We start from the raw sequence: 21,568 nt of genomic DNA on the forward strand, positions 1-21,568 counted from the left end.
GGGAAGGAGGGAGGGGGAGACTGTGTGTGTGGGGGGGGGGGCATGTTTGAGAGATACTAAGGATTCCTTATCACATCCTCATCAAATGCAATGTTTTTGTTGAACCCAGAGGCTGTGTGTGCATGTGTGTGTGTGTGTGTGTGTGTGTATGTGTGTGTGTGTGTGTGTGTGTGTGTGTGTGTGTGTGTGCGTGTGTGCGTGTGTGCGTGTGTGTCTGGGGGATGGGTCTTTTTGAAGCCTTTGTATGCTGGGCTTGGATTTGAATATAATCACACAGTACTTACATCCCCATTCCTCCCTTTGAAACTGAAACCATTGTCCCACCAATGAGAACCACTTGCAGGCTCTTCTGTGACCACTCTGCAACCCCTGTTCTCTCTGCTGGTGGTGCATTAGAAACCAGTATGATTAAAATGGAAATAGTGGGATGGCTGTCATGAATGGTCTTTTGAGAGGTCTGTGGGTCCACTTGAGGTCAATTGCCATAAGCTATGCAACACATTAAATATATGGATGAATGATGATGAGTATTAAGATAATTTCCTTTTTTGTCACTAAAGTTGATATTTATTTTTAGATGTTTAAGTAAATAAGCATCGTCTCACATTAGTACAAGATAATGTAACATTTCTAATAGTCTGAAAACAATAATAGTAAACAATGATGCAAAAATCGTCATACTGTTGTGAGTAATGTGTGTGAAATTGCTCATATTTGAATTTGTAGTCTTGGTTTGTGTGGTCAGAGAGAATTTAAACGATACCCAGAGACGTATTCGATGAGATTGCTGCCGTTTTTTCCTCGTCCGCACAGTAGCCTACATCAAGCACTTCCTTTAACCGTCCACAAGATGTCGGTCGAGACTCTTTAGGAACAAACCAGGAACATCTGAGATGTAGAACCAGTGGTTGTTTTGGTGTACGAGTGAACACGTACATTGACACAAAACACGTTGTGCCCCAAAGAAAACTTTCTAACGAATGCATCTTTAAAAATAGCCTGACTCCGTCTTTTGCATGCAACCAACGTTAAAAATGATACGAAACTTGAATTTAAAGAGTCGAAATAAAAACTTTATCTCCCTTCTGATGGCACATGTAATTGTTACAACAGATACTAATTTACAGGTTGCTATGAATGGGTTATTCCGGAAGATGTACAAGTTTTGGTAGTAAAGAACACGAATTTCGACTGTCGTGAGGCTCACCATTCAGCAGACCCCAACATATCTGCATGCACAACTGTGATTTCTCCAATCGCTTAAGCGAAGTTTCTTCACTTTGGGGATATGGAACGGCGAACAATACTGGTGACTCACTATATGTAAACTAACGGGCATTCCTTCCCTCGCCCAATCATTATTATAAATCAAGGTAAATTTGACAGTTTTGCGTTAGTTAAAATGAAGCTTTACTGCGCTCGCCGTAATTGGTTTGCCATCCAGGCCAGATGTTCACAACGTTGATGGAGTTCCACGACGAGCGCAGTGCGAGTTGCAATTTTAGGTTTACAGCTGCACTTAAAAGGCTTTCTTCTTGCCACATCTGTTAAACTATTACAGAAAGAATGTATATTGGTGGTTGTCCAATAATATCTAGGTAAAAGCCGTGCCGAACGAGTAATAGAGACAGTTGGCCAATCTAGATTCAAGCAGGCAATGTTTCGCGTAAAGGGAGTTATTAAATTGTCTTCTTAACGTTGCTTTGCGACGGTGATTATGGATCATTTAAATTAGTCTCAAACAGGCAAAAGTTCCTCAAACAGACATCGATCATTCTGTCAAATGCCACGCCCCCACCCCTGTTCATTGGCTGCTGTGGCTGCATCCATCTCGCGTCATAAGAGGAGTGCCTTCAAAACTTGTTCGTTGTTCCTATGTAAGCGCAAACTGATGAAGGGAAACAGCAAGTTTTCATTTACCGTAGAGGTGCCAGACAATGATATTACCCCTTCGCTTGTGAAAACGCTCAGGCAGTGTTCAACAATTCTGTGCTAAAGATAGCGTTGTCATGGCTTGGTCAGTTGTGGCGGAGCGCGTTGCGAATGGGGGAGGAATCATTTAAAGTTAATCTGAGCGACGCGACACTGGGATTATCAATCGCCGCTGCCACTACAGAGATTTGTTGTCGCTGGGTTAAAGGGTTAGCTCATTTTTACGCGCGCAATAAATTTGACTGCTTTCACAGCCTTGGTGTCTTCACCCGACAGTCTGCGAACTATAACGGTAAGTTTTTCCTAATCCAGCAAGCACTTTAAAAACGTATACCTTTTGCTACCGTGATTTTTTTTTATTTCAGTGTGTTCAGTTTAAATTTAAACGCGTTTACAGTAGCTGATGCTTGTAGCCGTGTGCGATGTCTGCTCAAGCAAGCGTTCCCGTCGATTAACACCCGAGCTGTCATTTTCTTTACTCATCTTTTTCTTTACCACAGAACTGAACTTTTCATGCGTGCCTTTTGGAACTGCTCCTAAAGTAACCCACTTTGAATAATTTGCAGATTACTTCTGTCACTGAGAGTTCGCATCTCTTCCGAAGAGATTTTAGCACAATAGGGAGTTGAAACCTACGCCGGAGTGTTAATTAAAAAAGAGACCCGATTTAATGAAACGGCGAAGCGTGTAGTTATGGCCCCAGAGCGCATTATTAAAAGGGAAGGATATATTACTAAACCGCCTTGGTGCCAACGAGGTCTGGTCATTGCTCACTGGTCTTGCTGCTATTTTTAGAAACTGTGCACGAAGCGGTCAGGCTTATTTATTTTAATTACGTGCCACTCAGTCTAGCACAAGCGTAGGGGTTAGGTATATTTGCCATTTAAGGTATAGAGTTATAGTTCAGAAGTATCCCGATTATAAAGTATGGGCTACAATATCTTCCCCAATTTGTGATTAACATGCTAATGACGCCTCTTTTGCTCTTTGATGATGACCTTCAGGTCTTCCATACATAATACCAGAGAGGGGAAGGTTTGAAGGCTCTTTTATACAATTATAAAACAACTAAACGGCCTCTTTGATGTTTCCTAAACATTACATGAGTACAGCAATTAATGAAATGTGATTTGTCTCTATGAGTGGACCTATCGTTTGCTCCGTCAGGCCGACAGCACGCGCAATCCATCAGTCTGCGCGAGGACAGGGACGGCATTGTGTTTCTCTTCATTAGCTCCTGTTTTTGCTGCTTATTTCATCAATCAGTCCGTTAGCCGAGTAGAACCGAGTGGCCCTCCCCCTCACTGACCGACCTCTCAGATGGCATCGTGTAATTCTCGGGACGGGTGGGGGAATTGGCTCACTACCAAACTCGCGCGGACTTTTTCACTCATTCTCGCAATACTTCAGAGAACTATTTCGCATTTCACAGAACTATTTTCTAATTCGTATCTTTAGTTAGTTTTGTTTTAGTTATCTAATTTTAAAGCTTTAATAAGGGTATGAATTCATTTATGTTCAATTGCTTAATGATGATTTATTAAAATCAAAAACATCTACTTAAATATAGTGTTCATATTCAAATTTATCCTGACTTGTCTATTCATCCTAGACATTGTAACTTTCTTAAGCACTTTTGATCTATGCTCCGTACCACGCTTGGGTTTTTTTTTGTGTCAGCAATTTGTGCGCACAGTATGCATAAGATACAAAGCTGCACAAAGTTCTGCAAGGGGGTGATAAGCCAACATATTGAATCCTGTAGCCTGCAAAAAAAGGTTGTTGCCAAGTGTTTTCAGAGGGGGATTAGCTTACCTAAGTTCTCGGAGGGATAATATAATTGTTCTGTATTGAAACAGCCCAGCCTAGTCTACAGCGTGTGATATTTCCCCCAGGGTCCTATTCACCAGCATTGTCTCTCTCTCTTGCTCTCTCTCTCTCTTGCTCTCGCTCTCTTAGGTCTGCAGCAGAGGATGATTAAAAAGAAAGGGGATTTGCATTTTCATGAAATTAACTGCGGCAAAGTTATTTGGCAACCTGCTCTTGAATAGGGCATGCAGGTGTGCGCAAAAAGATGGTGCTGTCTCGGCTGCAGCCATGGAGAAAGGGTGTTAAGGCAAATTCTATTTATGCTTTTAATAAATTTAGTGATGTACTTTGTTCTAAGCATTTGAGCAAGCAGTTTTTCAAACTGCTTTAGGAAAGACGTGCAATAGACAGAAAAGGGCTTTATACAGTTTTTAGAGTTTTTTAGAGTTATTTTCTTCAGGGGTCCATCTTGATTCATTATTTGTTTTTTTAAACTTGTTTATATGCTTAAAATCTTTCAGAGTATATCTGTAACTTTGGATTTAGTATATAATAATCTTATTTAATGGCTAACCTAGTAGCATGGAGCCTGGTCTGGGGTCCTTAGGAAATGTGACGCATTCCATCTTAAAGTCAAGTGTGTCAGAATTGGTTGGAACAGGCAGCTTGCCAGCTCTCCAGTAGGAAAACAGGCGTGTAGCTTCATGTCAGGTTTAGGATATTTGCAACGTGTCGCCCTGTTTGTGGAGGAAGTGGTTACGTAGCCTGCTGTAGACTGATATTAGACCTGTTTGGCCAGTTTTATTGGTGGATGGGGCAAAAAGAAATGGAGCACAACACACTGAAGATTACCTTGCAGAGAGTGAGGTGAGTGAGTGAGGGAGAGAAAGCGTGTGCAAAGAGTCTTCTTAGATCTGTTTTCGCAGTCTTTTCTAAGTTGGACTCTTGTTTGAAAATGGAGGGAGATGGTGCTAGTGTTTCTGGATAAGCAGGACAAGTTTGCTTCAGGAACTTTAGCAGCTTTGACATCTCAAATTGCGAAATACGGGAACCAAACTCAGGAAGACATAGAGAAAAGAAGTTTGTGTACTTCATGATTGTGAAAGAAATGCGTATGTTTTGAATGATTTTTAGAAAAGTTAACATTTGCATGGTACCTTTTGTAGGTGTGTGTGTGTATATATATATGTATGTATATACATATACAGACATACATATATATATTACACATATATATATATATATATATATATATATATATATGTATGTATGTATGTATGTATGTATATATGTATGTATGTGTGTGTGTGTGTGTATATATATATGTGTGTGTATATATATATTTGCCAAATAGTGTGTTGTACAGTTTTTTGGGGGCCCTGGCTTTAGTTGTTGCCTTTTCAGAAGTGGATGACTATATGACATGTGAATGTATGACTGTGATTATGTGTGAGTTTGTGCATACATTTGTGTGTGTGTGTGTGTGTTGGATATGGACGTATGAAGGTATATGGCCAGCTGGCACAAGAGTACCCAGCGCAAGTCTGGAGAGAGACATGTGACTTGAAAGAAAAAGTGGTTGCTGTCCCCCTAACCCCCGCTCGACCCTTTTTTTCCACGTGACTTGTGACCTCTGACCTAGCTTCACTATCTCCAGGCTGCTGGTGGCTGACCTCTTCTACAGGAGAACAGAGAGAGGAAGTAGGTGCCTGAGCCTGGCTCCCATCCTCCAGTTCCCTGGGTCACATCAGGGCCTCTTACTGTGGACAACTGCACGCCCTCATCCCTTTAGGCATCAGCATTTTCCAGTCCATTCTGAAGAAATACTCCCACCACGTCACTTAAAATCTGTTGAGGGGGTTTTATGTTTACAGGAAACACAGTTTTACACAACTGAAACCCTACACAACTTGTAAAACTAACCGATATCGCATTGATCCTAGCTCCTGAAAGTTCCATGTTCATGTAAAATTCTTCCTTGGTGATGTATCAATAGGGTAAGGCACATAACAAGACCTGACCTTATATCCTTTGTGTTATAAGCACACTGGCTCTTGGCTATCTCAATCACAATATAATTTGTCAAGCTCATATTACATAATGAGTACCGTTTAACTGTTCATCCTACATCAAAAGCAGTGAGTGTACCTGCAAGGTCTTCCCTGGTGGATCCAGCAAGTATTTCTTGTGAATTCTCCCAGAATGATGAACCAGGAGCAGTTCAGTTCTGGCACATCTAACTGAACTGAAGATGGTTGGTGGCTGTCATGACATGCTGAAGCGTGGTTGAAGCAAATAAAGGAGCCACATTTGCTTGTTTTGGAGGCTGTCGAGGCTCTACTCCAGCACATCAAAGTTTGCCCTCATGAGAGAGCCACTTGTAAAACTAATTTGGGATTAGCTGAAATCCAGGTGGCCTGTTTTAGCCTACTTTGACAGTTTATGTTGGGTGTTAAGGCCTCTGAGGAACCTGTAAGTACATTTAGGACACTACATTCCAAAGAGTAGAAATTCTGTATCTTGAGCCTTCTTTAACAAGACTGTTATTACTGTTAGCAGGGCAGCCCAGATTACAAGATGGGTAGTGTTTTCAAGATGGGTTGAATGGAGCCGTTCAAAAGCTGTGGTATCTTAAGATGGAGTCATGCCTTATTTGTGATGGAAAATTCTGGAAATGATCAAGACAAATAAACCAGTCTGAAGTGGACACTGTCTGTCACATTGCTGTTTTTTAGGAGCCATAATGCTTTAAGGCCATGAGACCATGCCATTAATTTGTCATTGCAGCAACCTTCTTGAAAGCTGTTGCATAACCTCATTTTTTAGGAATTCGGAGAAACAAATTTTGAGCACAATAAATCATTAAAGGCTATTTATTGCGGGCTCCGAGTGTTCTTGTTCAGTTGTTACAGTTTAGCTGTGCGAGTTATCTTTGGGGAGATCGCTTCATTTGTGCTTTTCCTGAAAATGGCTGTAGACCTTCCTGTGTTAGGCAAGCCAGCTTTGCCTGGTAAGCTTTCTGTGGTGAGCCTCTGCCAATAAATAAAACAGGCAATCTAAGATTCTACTCCATTTGTTAGCCAAGCCTTGCCTCTAACCTCGGGCTCAATTTAGGCCTACTGCAATTGGATTTTTATGCCTTCTTGACATGACTGGTGTTAATAGCATATTGACGGGCCAGTCAGTCTTGGTTAGCCACTCTTTTGTCTCTCGGTTTGGTTATTAATTAGCTATCTCACCCTCCTTTTCATGTCCCTGAAAGAGGAGAACTCCAAGCTGCAGTTAACCACAGGATTAGTCACAAACCATTTCTAAGATTTTATATATCAGGCCCCTCTTTTCACATTCTCTAGGCTCAGTCTAGAATTTTTCAAAATACCTTTGGATTACATAATCAGGGACACTTTTAATTGGCATGCTTTTATTCCCTCACCGATGTTATTGATGAGAGGTTCCTCCAAATATGAATGTTTTGCAGAGAAATAGTAGAACAACAACCTTATAGTATGAGTAATCTTTTCCATGTAACTAGTATCAGTTTATTTTTTAAACCTTATGCACACAATGTGGTCATAGTATGGTATGGGAAATAGTTGTGGAAAAATCTAAACAATTATTTTGAATAATATCAGTACTGATATGGTGTCTGGCAGTGGTGTTGCCAGACATGCTGACCTTTCTCAGGAGTGACCCTATATTACTAAGGCATATGTGCACATATGAATTAGAGCTACACAATATGGAAGAAACAGTGTAATGCTGTTGTATTGCTGCATGTTGTAATTGTGATATTCCTTAGCAATATATTGAAAACAGATTGGTGAGCACTTGATATGTCATGTTTAAAGAATGGCCTGCACTATTATGACCAAAATTACTTCTGTTTGTTCGACCATGCAAGTGCGGTGATTTAGAATACACATCTGGAACATCTGAAATTGGTCAGAATACTCATCATACACAATAAATAAATAAAATAGGAATTAGAGGGCTCACTGCCATATCCCAGCCGAGATATCAGTATTTCAAAGTCTGGTATTGCAATAATGATTAATGAGAGAATATATCGTACAGCCCTGGTAGAAACATCAGCCTGTTCTGCAGGTTTTCACTGGTCCCTTTTCTGTCCCTTCCAGGCCCACGATGGTGAACAGCCGTGTGGAGTCCTCGGCGGTGGCGGTGGCGGGCGGCAGTGGCGGTGGGGCGGTCCGCTCGTGCGCCGGCTGCGGTGGGCGCATCTCCGACCGCTTCCTGCTCTTCTCCATGGAGCGCTACTGGCACACACGATGTCTCAAGTGCTCGTGCTGCCAGGCACAGCTTGGCGAGATCGGCACCACCTGCTACAGCAAAGGGGGCATGATCCTCTGCAAGAACGACTACATCAGGTACTGGGGCCAACAAGGCATTTGGAGGGGAGAAGGAGGGGATGGCTTGGAGAGATGCCACCGATGATGGGGGTAAATGACTGTGCGTGCCCTGTGACTACAGATTGCATCAAGATGCTTTAATCTGAACAAAATGGAGATGGCTATGTTCTGACCTAGCTAGCTACTCAAACCACCAAGGCACATGGATCACCAGCCAACAGGATTTTACAATCTAAACATTTTTAAATAGGGTGTGAAATTTAGCTATCCACATTATTATTATATCATATCAAAGTGTTACATTGGGCAGTGTTCCTGGTTGAAGTGCTTTAAATGTTCTACAAATGAATGCAGGGATGTTTTTTTTATAATTACAGTATAAAGAACAGCACTCTGTAACATCCTGAAAAACACAGAACGTAACTGTTAGAACCGGTAGAGCCTAATGTTTTTTTGTACAAATGTTGTTTATACTCTTAGTGTAGTGAGCAAGATGTTTTCCTCAGTTAATGCCGAACAAGGCCATTCATACAGTAATGAACTGAGGCTTAATAATGTATAAAGAAAAATAATATTAATGATCACACAAAGCTGTATCCCCGATGGCGTGTATTTCATGTTGAGGCACAAGCCTCTTTCTCTAGTCAACCTAATGTGGTATTTATGTTATCTGTCTGTCTGAAGTCGACATTGCTCTTGATAAATGTACTACTCACTCTTCCAATTTCCTGCCTACGCATTTCATCAAACGTGATGCCAAAAGGAGCACATTAACTTTTTGTTTTTCAAAATCTGCCTCAGTGAGTCTGATGGTTTACAGATGTTGTACATTTAGGTCTGGGTCGGGCATCCCCGCCACACCCACGCCAAGCAGGGTGGCCTTTCTGAATCCATCTCGGCATCACTAGCCTGCTGGGGAAGCCAGAGACACAAACACAGAGTAGCCACAATGAGAAGCTAAAATGCCCCAGTCATGACAGGAACTGTGTGGGTGCACGTGGCACAGGACAGGGAGCAGCCGCATACCTCCCAAGCCTCCCACACACCTTGCATGCCTTTCTGTTGTACAAGGACCAGCGTTTCAAGGCTTTTCCCAAGACTCGGGGCCTGTTTAGATGAAGGCACATTAGGTGGCATAGAGGAGGGGAAAAAGGTGCCATTTAAAAGGGGAATAAGTATGTTTTGTCACCAAAACATAGCAAACAGTGTTGTTGAAAGTGATAATGATTTTAAAAAAATTTATATAATATGAAGCTCACATGAGATGAAGAATCAGATTGCTTTGGAGTACTCAAATGAACTAGTTTACTCTTCATAGGCTGGGTCCCTCAACATGGAGGCGGCAATGCTTAAAATGGATTTAGTACAGAATCATAGGAAAAATGACTTGTTGCTCCTTTAACCTCCAGACCAGTGTGGGTGGAAAAAACAAATGCTTTGCCAAGTTCAAAAACTCAGATTGGCATGCACTTAATTTTTTTTTACCTCCTTTTTCAAATCCCCCAAAATCTTGTGATTTCAGTTGTTTAGTGGTCATTTTGGCTTGTCTGCAAACCACTACAGGTGATGATATGCTTCCCTGAGCAAATCTGGCCAGCACTCCTTTGTGTATATTATGCTGGAGGTGAACAGATTAGATTTGTTTGTGATCACAAGGTGCTTTGAAGCTGACCTCTGCTTGTTTGGATGTGCGCTAGTGCGTTGGCCTGTGACTGCCTGGCACCGGTGCCAAGCGCGGTCCACGGAGGGGGTGTGTCTGAGGGCTTGGCATCGTTGCGTGCATGGTTCGGTTCACGGAGCGGGTGTGTCTGAGAGGGCCTGGCATCACTGCGTGCATGGTTCGGCGCCTACGCTCAACACACCCGTGCCAGGTCACGCTCACTTCATGGCTTGGGGGGGGGCAAAGCAGGGACCCAGAGTGCACATTCGCTGTCGCACGCCATCCAGACATGGGACACTCATGGAAAACTGTTTAATCATAATTAACCGGACACTAAGATGTAAATAAGTCCCTTAATGAAAACCAAATGGCATTTAACAGAGGTCATCATGTAACCTGGCTGGATGGCTTCTTTCAGCTAAGCAGAAGAACCTGCAGTTGAAGTTTTGGGTTTTGCAGTAGTACAGCCTTAAAACATTAAAATGGATTACTTGTCATGCGCATGAGCTGCCCGAGAAAGATATCCGACTAGGAAGGCTGTGAACATTTAAACTGATCCGAAGCATCAAATTCATCACAATCCCCACTTATTAGATGGGACTACATTGGCATTTTAGTTACATATTTTTGGGGAACGACGACGACAGCATATAGTTCCTCCAGCTTGCTAACTTTGCGGACGTGAATTGAGGGAGGCCGCGTATGCGTTGTGTGTGGTTCACTTTGCTAGATGTAACGTATATTCAATCTGCAGTGTATTAAATATGTATAATGTACTGCAGCTAATCAAAAGGGCAGAGCTTCATTGCCAAATGGCGCGGCGCGGAGCCCGAGGTCCGATAAAAGAAAGGAGCGTTAATTAGGACGAACAGCGCTGCTTTCTGCCTCCCCTTATTAAATTACTGTTTGGATTAAGATCAAAAATTCATTACTGTGAGTCGGTGTGTGCCAGGACAGCGATAGCAGAGGGGGAGGAAAGAGAAGAGCGAAGAAAGAACAGAGCGAAGACGACGAACGGTGCGGGTTGGCTGCCAAACCGGTCCGTCAAACGAGCGCTGCGTGCGGAAGGGAAGCTTCCTATTGAAAAGTAGCCGTGGGAGGGAGGATTAGCAGCGCGCGCGCGTGACTCCAGGTGTTTTCTGAACAAGTCGAGCCTTGCCAAGCGTGCAGTTTTAGTTGACGATTGGTTATCACAAATATCCATTTTGCAATTTATAAAGTTTGTAAACTTTTTTTTGTTTGTTTTTGTGTTTACCTTTTGTGCTGCTATTATTTTCAAACCCAAAATGATATAATTAAAATATTACCAGCGTGTGCAAGGGATATCTAAACTTCACTTGGTTTACTTTTTTTAGACTACTTAAACACAGGAAGTTATAACCTACAGGAATATAAGATGTCTGAAATAATGAAATGAAGTTAATTATGATGAGTAGGTTAGCTGCTGCTCTTAATTACACTTTTAAGATTGAAAATATAAAAGAACAATGGTGAAATCATACAATTATTTATCTAAGCAAGCAGTTAGGTTGTGGCATGTGAGTGTGCATGTGTGGTTTATGTGATCCTTTAGCCAGTGGCTTTGACTTATCACAAGTGCTGCATATATTGTGCATGATGGTATTTTATCTTTGATGATGTATGAGCAAGTGTGTGTATGCGTGTCCTTTTTTTCTGTAGCTTGTCAGGAGCGGGGACTTGAACTCATTGGAGCATTCCCCTAGAATTGCCCTTAACAACCTTGAGTCCAGGTAGTAGGGTAATCAAGTGCACCCTAATGAGGAGCTAAGGGTGAATCACAGGCTCCCTCCAACCCCCCAACCCGCACCCCAATCCATTGCCACCAAATACTATGCCACTCCACATTAGCTCATAGGCTACAGTAAGGAGGGTATTGGAAAGGAGGGTATTGGTGCCCAGCCATCAAGGCCTTGGAGGCTTCTCTTCTGCACTCTACGCTCTGTTTGTTAGGCAACTTGCCTTCCCAGCTTGTGTTGTCTTAGACCTTGACTTTATTTGGGTATGGAATGTGGATGCTTTTAATATAGTCCTTATCTTCATATTAGGTCTTTATTAAACTGCAGACAGGACAGCATGCGCATGTAGATGCAGGAAGTGTAGACAGTTTTTAACCCCTCATTACCATTTACTAGTAAGGCAAATTTTTATCTGTTAAAGGTTCTTTACAGTAGATTGAGTGTAGGTGGTTTTTTCGCAACCTGTCCAGCTCCATATTGTGTTTTAGACATTTTTTTTCCTGTGTGATTGCATACTTTGAGCAACATATTTATTGTTGCAGATTGTTCGGTCACAGTGGAGCTTGCAGTGCATGTGGACAGTCGATTCCAGCCAGTGAGATGGTGATGAGAGCACAGGGGAATGTCTACCACCTGAAGGTGAGTCACTCTCGGAGGCCGGCAGCAGCAAATTCACACACCAGGGCAATATTTCATGCCAAGCGATGCCACAAGCAAAATTTTTTGATTTTTAATCATGTAAGTGACCTTTGCTTCTTAAAACACCCCTGCTTCAATTGATTATTGGTGCCTCCCAACTTATTTTTTTATAGTTTGTATTAAAGATGGCTTGTATTGCATATCTAATTTGAGACATTATTCCAGAACATTTAGTTTGCTAAGATCTTCTTACTCCAGGGTTAAGGTCAGTTCCTCATTTCCCCCACTGTAGTGTTTTACGTGTGCCACATGTCGGAACCGCCTGGTGCCTGGAGACCGGTTCCACTACGTCAATGGTACCATCTTCTGTGAGCACGACCGGCCCGGCGGTGGGGTGCTTGGTGGTCACCTGACCCCCCTGCAAAGCAGCACCCTCCTTCCTGACCAGAAGGTGCAACAGGGGATGGGCTGGGGAGGGGGGATCTCCATCAGGGACTCCTAACAATTGAGAATAGCTGGCATTAAAAACTTGCACCAGTGTATATCAGCAGATGTTTTGATAAGGTTTTTAATGCAGTGGTTTAGAACAATCGTTGGGTCTCAGGCTTCTAGTTAAGAAGCTGTTGGCATGGTGACATGAATGATCCTGACAAATGAGAAAGAAACCCTTGTCAAAAAACAGTCACTTAATGACTTTGGAAGAAAGATAAAGGGGGAGTTTCATTTTCTGATCAGTAGTGAATTAAATATTTCATAGTTTAAACCAAGTCTCTGTCTGTCAGACAGATGCTTTGATGATGTTTGTCCCATTCACTTATCTTTAACAAAGAAATTAGTAAAACATTGCTTGCTAAAATATTACCAAGCTGGGAGCTTTGCTGTTTCTCGCATAGACTTGGGAAGTGATATTGTCTGAAAAGTGGTCTGTTCACCTTCTGATATAGCAAGAAGCTTTGGCTGGCAGAACATGTACTGAAAATTCCAAAAAGCAGTTCTGAACCTACAGTAAATTACTTCCTTGACTCAACCTGAAGTCCAGCACTACTCTTGCACCTCAGGGTCTTATGCCATGGTGTCAACGTTAGCAGTAACAGGACCTTGCTGGGAGTTTTAAATGACCATAAATAAATATGGTGTTGTGTGACTATTGACACGATGTTGCAGACAGAAAAGCAGTACACAACCTGTAGTGGAGAACTATCGAGCTAGACCGATAAGATACTAAACTATGATTTAAAAAACCCCCCCAAAAAACCCAAAACACTTCTTGTATTGCATAAGATAGCTGACCCTTCAGTTAAACTGGGTTTTCAAACTCACATCAAGATCATGCTAAGTGGAAATCTAATAGGACAAGGACACATCTTTACCCTTTCTTTTTGAAAGACCTCCAGATGATTATCCCGACAGGGAAATAGTATATGGCATATCTAACCCCCTGCTACAGTCTGTGAGAAGGCTTATATTTCAGTACAGTGTTTGGATGCATAGACACACTGTGACTAATTAGCATTTGTACCCTGCTGTTGTTTGCTAGTTGGGGTCCCCTGCATACCTGGGTTTTGAGGATACTCTAGCCCATCCCCACATGTTTATGACGGGGCAATGTTTTGCAGTATGCTGTTAATGTATTATGAAATCTAAAGTGAACATATTATAAAATAATTTCAAAATATTCCACTTCTCTGTTGGATCAGATTGGAAAAAAAGGTAGCTGAGAAAGAGACCACACGTTTACATTTATCTGTATTGGCATTTAGCTGACACTTTTATCCAAAACAACTTGCGATTATGACTGAACACAACTTGAGCAATTGAGGGTAAAGGGCCTTGCTCAGGAGCCCAACAGGCAGGACTTAAACTGGTAACCTTCCAATTACTAGTCAAATACCTTAACCACTGAGTTACCACTGCCCTGCACTACCACATGACACAATTGTGAAAAATGTTTTAACTGAGTGAGTAATAAGGACTATTACTGAATATTGATGTGATGTAACTACATCGACTCTTTCTGTCTGTGTAGGTGTGCTGAAGGGGAAAGGTCCTGACACAGCACAGTGGGCTTCTTCCCTGTCCCTTCTGTCTCTCCTTCTTCCCTTACTCTCCTTTCTCTCTTCTTTCCCTCTCCTCTTCTCTCTTATTCCCTCGTTTTCATGCCGTGAAATGTTAGTGCGCCTTCGAGACACCGGCATCCCTCTGTCCTGTGCATCAGCCTACCCTAAAAGGACTCTCCACCCGAGCAAAATTCTCCCAAGGCTAATTTCCCAACAGCCAACCCAGCCCCTCCTCCATGTCCCGCCCCCGCTCTCCCGGTCAGGGGTAAGACGATCAAGCAGAAAGGAAGGACGGAGAGGACTGAGGTTACTGTTAATGATGGCTAAGGGTTGTGTGTGGCAGCTCTGTCTGGCATGGTCAACTGTGGCTGCTGAGAAGTTCTAACCGCAGAAGTTGAGGGGTGGTGGGGGTATTTTTAAACTAGCAATGGTATTTTTAAAACTTGATGACACTCTTTACAAGGACGCTACAGAAGTTATGCGACACTCTGGACAGTGAGGTGCAGTGGATGTCATTACACTTTCTTTCTGCATCACGGATAACGCAAAATATTGCTTCTTCCCTCTTGGTTCTCTGGCCGGCCTTTTTTGAGGGACTGATGTTTCGTGGTTGGCACTCTGTTATGACACTATTCACATAACTTATGATTGTTCAAGTTTTTGTACCTGCTGGTGGTTGCTTCTGTTACATCACTGACTGCAGTTCACATTTTGTAGGTAGTTCTGATGTATGCGTCCTGCTTCGGGGAAATGCCAATCCAAATGTACATATTCCTGTACTGTTGTATTGTGTGCTCAGCCGCTGAATTTTGTGTTTCTGTGGCCTCTGTTGTTTAAGCAGAGGTACATTTAAAATTATATAAGATATCTGTATAGTAAAAAAAAAATTACTTATTAAATAACTATAACCATTATATATGGTCTTGTTGCATCTGTAATTCAGTGTGTATTCAGTCCAGGTGATAAGTTGTTGTGTTTTTTTTTTTTTTGTTTTTTTTTTCCTGTTTTGTTGAGTTAAACAGTGTGTGTGTGACCCTCTGAAATGTAAGGAACCTCGGAAGGTCTGAAAAGCATGGTCGATTACCCTCAGGAATGGAATTCAAACACTTGAGCCCCAGTCATTACAGAAAGCAATTAAGAGTGTGATGTGCTCCAGGCCTGGATTTGTTCCTTTCTTTCCTTCTACCTAATTTGACTTTAATCTGAGACTTGCCAAAAGAGAGCTCTTCTGCATCATTGTTAGCCATACTCCAACAGCTAACGACATAATCCAGCCTTTTGCTTTCATCTTAGACCTGTCCTTCCATAACTTGCTTTACATCCAGCCTTTATTTCCTATCCTTCATTATAGCTGATTTGCTGAGGTTTGAGAAGCTTGCTCACTATGGCATTTATCTAATTGCTTTTTGGCATTAACCTCCCCCTATATCTTGTTTATTTAATTAGCTAATTAAAGTCTACTTTCTTTTTTTACTGCTACCTTTGGCCCGCAATCACAAGGTGTTCGTTTCCAATTTAATTTTATGATTAGAAAAAAAAACTTCTCCCTTGTGTTTCTTTGGAGTAAAATGGGTTCCAAGCATACCTCATTACGTCTGTGTGTGTATGTATGTGTGTGCATGTATGTGTGTATGTATACGTGGGTGTAAAAGGCAGCTGTAAATTCTTAAATGAATGAAGTTCTGTTTTCAGTGCTCCTCTCAAAAGTGCAGGGCTTAAGTCAAAAATAGCACTAATAATTTTCTTAATGCAAAACATTCAGTACTTTTGAAAGAGATTTGTGAGCCCAGCCAAAATGCCTTATTGAACATTCCACTTGCATTGTCACTACAAAGCTTACTCATAAATTCAGGTGGTTTAAAAGGTGGCCTTTCAATGACAAATTGCTAAGCTAATTTCCCTGTCCCTGTGCATTCTTTGAACTTAAGCACAGCCCAATTACTGGATCAAGAGAAGTACTCCTATACTGGACAACATTAACTAACTTTCTTCAGCTAACAAGGCTTTCAGTTTTAGGGACCGTGAATGGTGAATAGTGAGAATTTCTTCCCTGTTTTTAATTCTGATGGTCACACCCTTCCCCAAAGCTTGGCAGCTAACCACGCCACATGTGCGTATGTGCTCAATGATATGCCATGAGTGATTTATTTCACAGTGTAGGACTGTGGATAGGGTGGGGGGGGGGGGAAGCAGCAGACAAATTCATTTACGTATGCAAATGATCCTAATTGCAATTATCTCCATATCTTGATAAGGGTGGTGGTGGTGGTGGTGGGGTCTCAAAAAAAAGAAAGGAAAAAAAAGAAAAATTCCCCTGGCAATGCAAGTTACACCTCGCATTCAAACTAATCAAGCCTCAACTGTGCATTACTAATTAGCTTGACATTCAAAAGCCAATTAACTGTCTTGGGAATCAGGTCTCTGTTATGTGGTGTTACCAGCAAGCAGAGCAAAATAAAAAGTTTCTTTCAGGTACACTGACTATATGAAGCGCTTGCCTTTGTGGAAGTCTGTAGTTTTCCCCCCTTTCTCGAATTCATTAATTAAACAAATTAACACATGAGAATTGGTGCAGTTGCATTGTTTCCTCACCTCATGTTGTGTGAAGAAAGAGGGGGGAAAGATAACAGAGATCATTTTTTTAATCAGATGGTACAGGATGTTTTGGCCTTAGATCCATGGTGTCGGTTTAAAATAGCACCCATTCAAATTCATCATTTCAAACACTCAGATGGTAAGTTCATGCTCTTAGTTACTAGCAATTGGCCTACCTTAGTTTGTTAGCAATTATCCTAGTAGTTCAGCAACCTCCTGCTAGCTGTATAAAGCTTTAAGAAAGATAAACAGTTAAGTCCTCCACTGCTGCATGATGGGATCAGCATGAAGAAATAATTCACATGAACCAGTTTTCAGCTTTACTACTCTTATAGCTTCAGCTAGTGCTGACCAAGTTTGCTATACCTGTTAAGTGTCCTTTGACTTTCTTCAAAGCAGGGCACTAAACAAGTATAAATATGTGATGAAATGGATCACAGTTTAGAGCCAGATATACCAGTGAATCTGAAATTTAATGTGATTGAAATATCTGTAATGGAACATGCTAAGGAGACACAAAACATATCTCTGTTATATTTCTGTTATAAGTTCAAGCTTCTTACCTGCTAAAATGTCATGCTGTCAGAATTGGGTTTTACTGGCCATGTTCACAAACACAAGGAATTCTTTGGTTACACATTCGCTCTCGATACACAGCAGAATTTGCAGTCACAACATACCATTCCTAAATTTCCATTGCATGCCTGTGAAAATCTAAACTGTGTAAATGCAAACACACTTATGTTGACATTCACAGTTTCAAATAAATAATTTTTTAAAGGTTTATAAATAAGTTTGATGTGCAAACAATTAAGTTTTCTAGTTCTTTAGCTCTCTTACACCAAGTTCATGCTACTGTAGGCTATCAAAATAACTCAAATAACTCTCAACTCACATCAGATTTAAATCCTTGATGCTTGCCTCTGTACCTCGAGTACTTCGAACCTCAAGTACTGTTAGGCTTGAAACACCATACTTCATGTCTCATGGAAGACAAACATCGAGACTATTCTCTACCCTGGCTCCCAGATGGTAGAACAAACGTCTGCTGGCTGTCCAGACAGCAGAGTCCCTTGCAGTCTTCAGACACAGACTGAAGACCCATCTATTTGTGGAATATTTAAATGACCATTGATCCTGCACATATGCTAAGTAACTGAAACTAGTACTTATTGTAGGGTATTGTTTATTGCACTAGTTGTCTGTTATAGAGCTTATGTGTTTTGCATTAATCTCTGTATTTCAACAGTATTCTAGTTCAATGGTTAGCTTGAACTCTAACCTACTGTACTGGCTAGGACACATTCTATGAGTAAATGACAAAGCAATTTTTAGTTGCTCTGGATAAGAGACTGGTATATGTCTGGCATGTTTCATAGTTCCCTTTTTCGGTGATCCACAGAGTGAGTTATGAAACATTGTGTGTATATTCACTATGACTGGATATATGCATGTTTTAATACTAATATGTAAAAAATTCAAAGTAATATACAAAACATGCAGCTAGTCATATGCAACAGAGGTCTCAAGACATGTAGTATTATAACACCCTTGACCTAGGGCATTAATAATACCCTCTGTTTCAGCTGCCCAGGTGTCTTTGCCCTTTGGCTGCAGGAGAGGGCTCTGTGCCATCCACTGCTGGGACGGTGACCATCCCCCATGGGTGGCTTGATTTCTTTTTCCAGCTGCCAGTTCTGTAACCCCACAGCTGTTCGGATGCAGTGACGGAGATGGAGAAACAGCAAGCAGTACTGTTAAACAGCCTGTGTGTGTGTGTGTGGGGGGGGGGGGTAGGTGTGGTGCACATATTACAGATGAAGCCAGGATGATCACATTTAGCAACCTTCATAACTATCAATCAGATTAATAAGTACCATAAGTATCTTACACACAAACCAAACAGATATGTTTCATAAGGACGACTGCAAAAACTATGATAGTGTCTTGTGTTGAGGTATAACTGGCCAGACTAAAGGATTTGTAGGTCTTGCACACAGGAGGCTGAGAAGTGGGGTCTTCTTACTACTGTGGATAGCTGCTTGTCACAGCCAGAGGCAACAGCGGCTGGCCTTAATCAGAGTACGCAGGATGTCAGCGTACCTGCATCTGCTTCACAGAAAAATGTGATGGTTTAATTTATCCAAGGTCAAAGTCATCTTCTCACTATCAGCTGGGATATCTGTGCGAACCGTTGTGGCGAAACCCACTTTGTGGCACTGATTTCGAGAACAGTCTATACGTCCATAGGTGACTCAGGTCTACTCTGCGAAGGAGTCCGTCTGGTCTGACTTCACACGCGCGTCATTACCGATCGCTGAGAGGGCCGGAGAAATACAAACGACAACGAGAGCGTGAGAAGAGGGAGCGACACAAGCACTTTATGAGGAGGCAATGAAAAAGGGGAAGGGGTGGGGGGCGCAATCCTGTCCAATCAGAGAGCTTTGAATAATTAAACTGATCAGCTTAATTAGCTCAATTAAGTTGATTTGACCACGGAACATGGCCATATGGCGAGAGGAAACAAAAGAGGGGGGAACTAATTAAAAGTAAAATAATGAGGATTTTAATTAAGCAGTTCCCCAGACGTCAGCAAGCAGGGATCTGGAGCCATAATTAAAAAGTGCTGCGGCGCTGGCAACATTTTCTCCCCCCTGTTTTAATAACTGTGAGGGGCTCCATCCATCTAATTAAATCTGTAAATGAATTAGCAACATCCAGGGTCTTCACTTGATTTTTTTTAACACCCCACCTCCCACCCTCACTTCCCAAATAACTTTGTACACATGCTGTATGCTCAGTTCCTCGCACGCGCACACCCAGATGCACATGCGCTCCCACCCATCTGACACGTGTGCTGTTAATGAAATGAATCATTATTGATACAGTGTCAGGGTTGTGGCAGGAGCTCAGACAGAGCGTTTGTAGATTCGCTTAGCGCTAAGGGTGTGCGTGTGTCATTCTCTCGCTCTCATCATACAAAGTTTCACGGTGGCTCTTGCACCCTTTGTTTACCATGTGTATCGTTAAGCGGTGTGTGAATTTTAATATAATTTCCAATCATCTACAAGAATTAACCGCTGTTCCAAAGTATTGTACTATGAAACGAGAATCGTCAGTAGTTCAGCTCTCCAACTAATCGCTACGCCCAGCGTCAGAACCTAGATTTAAAATATAACTCTTTCACAGTGCGTCAGTATGTACATCTGCTGCATGTAATGGCACTGGGACGTGCCGTTGTAACGGTGTAGTTGTCCTGTTCCGGAACATTCCATGCCAGAGCATTACGCGCATTTCTCGGTTTCTCCCGTGGTAGCATCTGGAGGATTTTTTTCCTTTCCAGACCTAATCCTCCCTGCTAATTGTGTGGGTTAGCCTTCGATTACCTCCGAGCCCGTTTGCCTAGCAGAACGGCAGGAGAGCACGCGGCGAATTAATTGCCTTGGTACGCACGCGACACCACTTCCCTCTCGTGTAGAGTCGCGAGGCTTGGCCTGTATTAGTTTACAATCATGAGAGGACGCTTGCCTGTACTGCTAGCAGCTGCTAAACTCGGCGGTTGCGAATGAAATACGAAAACAACCACCCCAAGCAACTTTCCTCGGTTCCTGGGGCCCATCTGTACACATATGTAACCGGGAGATTTCACGCCAGCGCTCTTCGTTATGAAACTGCTCGTAAAACCCGACAGCCAACGACGAAGAAGGCATGGGTGGGATGACCTCATCCGAGCCCGAGCGGTTCTGCCGTGGAGAAGTCCAATCCCTTTGCAGCTTGCACAGTATAATACAGCAGCCATAATGAGGGGCACGATGGGAGTGCACAGGAAGTCCATCGTATTGAACCCTGTTGCGGAGAACTGCGCCAGAGATAATACCCAAGATCTGCCGAGACAACCACTGATGTCAGAAAAATATAACTCTAGTCTCGGAGACCAGGGCATTTCGTATTTAGCCGTGTTCAAGATTATGATCGGTGAGGTGGGAGAGACTGGTCCCAGACCAGTGTTTCTGAGGCAACCACCAGCCTGATCCTCATGCCACGCTTCGGGGACATGCATGCAGTTCTGGACCTGCTGGCCCGAGGTCAACGTTAGAGGGGCCACTGTGACCTGGGGGAGGCTAATTAAAAGACATAAGAGCATTAATGAACCAGGGACTGATCAAAGGGCCGTATAGGCATCCCTGGCTGGGTTGGGGAAGGGGGGCGGAGATGGGGGAGGGACTCTGTTTACCCCTGTCAGGGTCAGTAATTGGTAGGGGAGGAGAACAGGCTGCTGCCTTTGTGAATGCCTTCACTCTTTGGAGTGTGTAGATAAAGCAAATCAGATTTCACACAGTCACATCCCGCATCCGGTTCCATACACTGCACAATCCCTCCAGCTGAACTTGCCTAAATACAAAAAGTTGTGCTTTATTTGTAAGTATGTGAGGTGGCAATGAAATAATTGCAAAGTTGGGTTGGTCCTTGGCTATGTGTGTGCATGTTTATGTGGGTGTGTGCGTGTTGTGTGGTGGAAGGTGTGGTGGAACGGGAGGCCACCTGCATTCACCACAGGGTGTGGGAATGTCCAACACGGCCTGACCTCGCCTTGTCCCTCACTGCTGGAGGAAAAACTCGTTATCTGAGAAATCTCTGCTAATTACGCCTGCTGCTTACACACACACACAAACTAGGACCTGTGCCTTTAGTATTGCAAGTACACACTACAAATGACAAAATAAGCCTTCTTGAAGGGTCACCTCTGTAAAT

General features: G+C 42.5%; 1 protein-coding gene across 1 annotated transcript; it reads left to right on the forward strand.

The window, feature by feature from the left end:
• The first annotated feature begins 1,878 nt into the window (after window positions 1-1,878).
• Window positions 1,879-15,137, forward strand: lmo4a (LIM domain only 4a). The gene is made up of 5 exons (XM_026998549.2): window positions 1,879-2,224; window positions 7,878-8,126; window positions 12,068-12,164; window positions 12,457-12,615; window positions 14,191-15,137. Exons 2-5 carry the CDS (start codon window positions 7,885-7,887, stop codon window positions 14,197-14,199), a joined length of 507 nt encoding a protein of 168 aa, XP_026854350.1. The 5' UTR covers window positions 1,879-2,224; window positions 7,878-7,884; the 3' UTR covers window positions 14,200-15,137.
• Window positions 15,138-21,568: the final 6,431 nt, after the last annotated feature.

Source organism: Electrophorus electricus, chromosome 6 (assembly GCF_013358815.1).
Source record: "Electrophorus electricus isolate fEleEle1 chromosome 6, fEleEle1.pri, whole genome shotgun sequence".
NCBI lineage: Eukaryota > Metazoa > Chordata > Actinopteri > Gymnotiformes > Gymnotidae > Electrophorus > Electrophorus electricus.

Bases quoted from the DNA above. Each gene is read 5' to 3' on its own strand.
- lmo4a (XM_026998549.2), top strand. From the start codon at position 7,885: ATGGTGAACAGCCGTGTGGAGTCCTCGGCGGTGGCGGTGGCGGGCGGC. The intron at 8,127-12,067 runs GTACTGGGGCCA...TTATTGTTGCAG, and splicing joins TGCAAGAACGACTACATCAG to ATTGTTCGGTCACAGTGGAG. The intron at 12,165-12,456 runs GTGAGTCACTCT...CCCCCACTGTAG, and splicing joins GGAATGTCTACCACCTGAAG to TGTTTTACGTGTGCCACATG.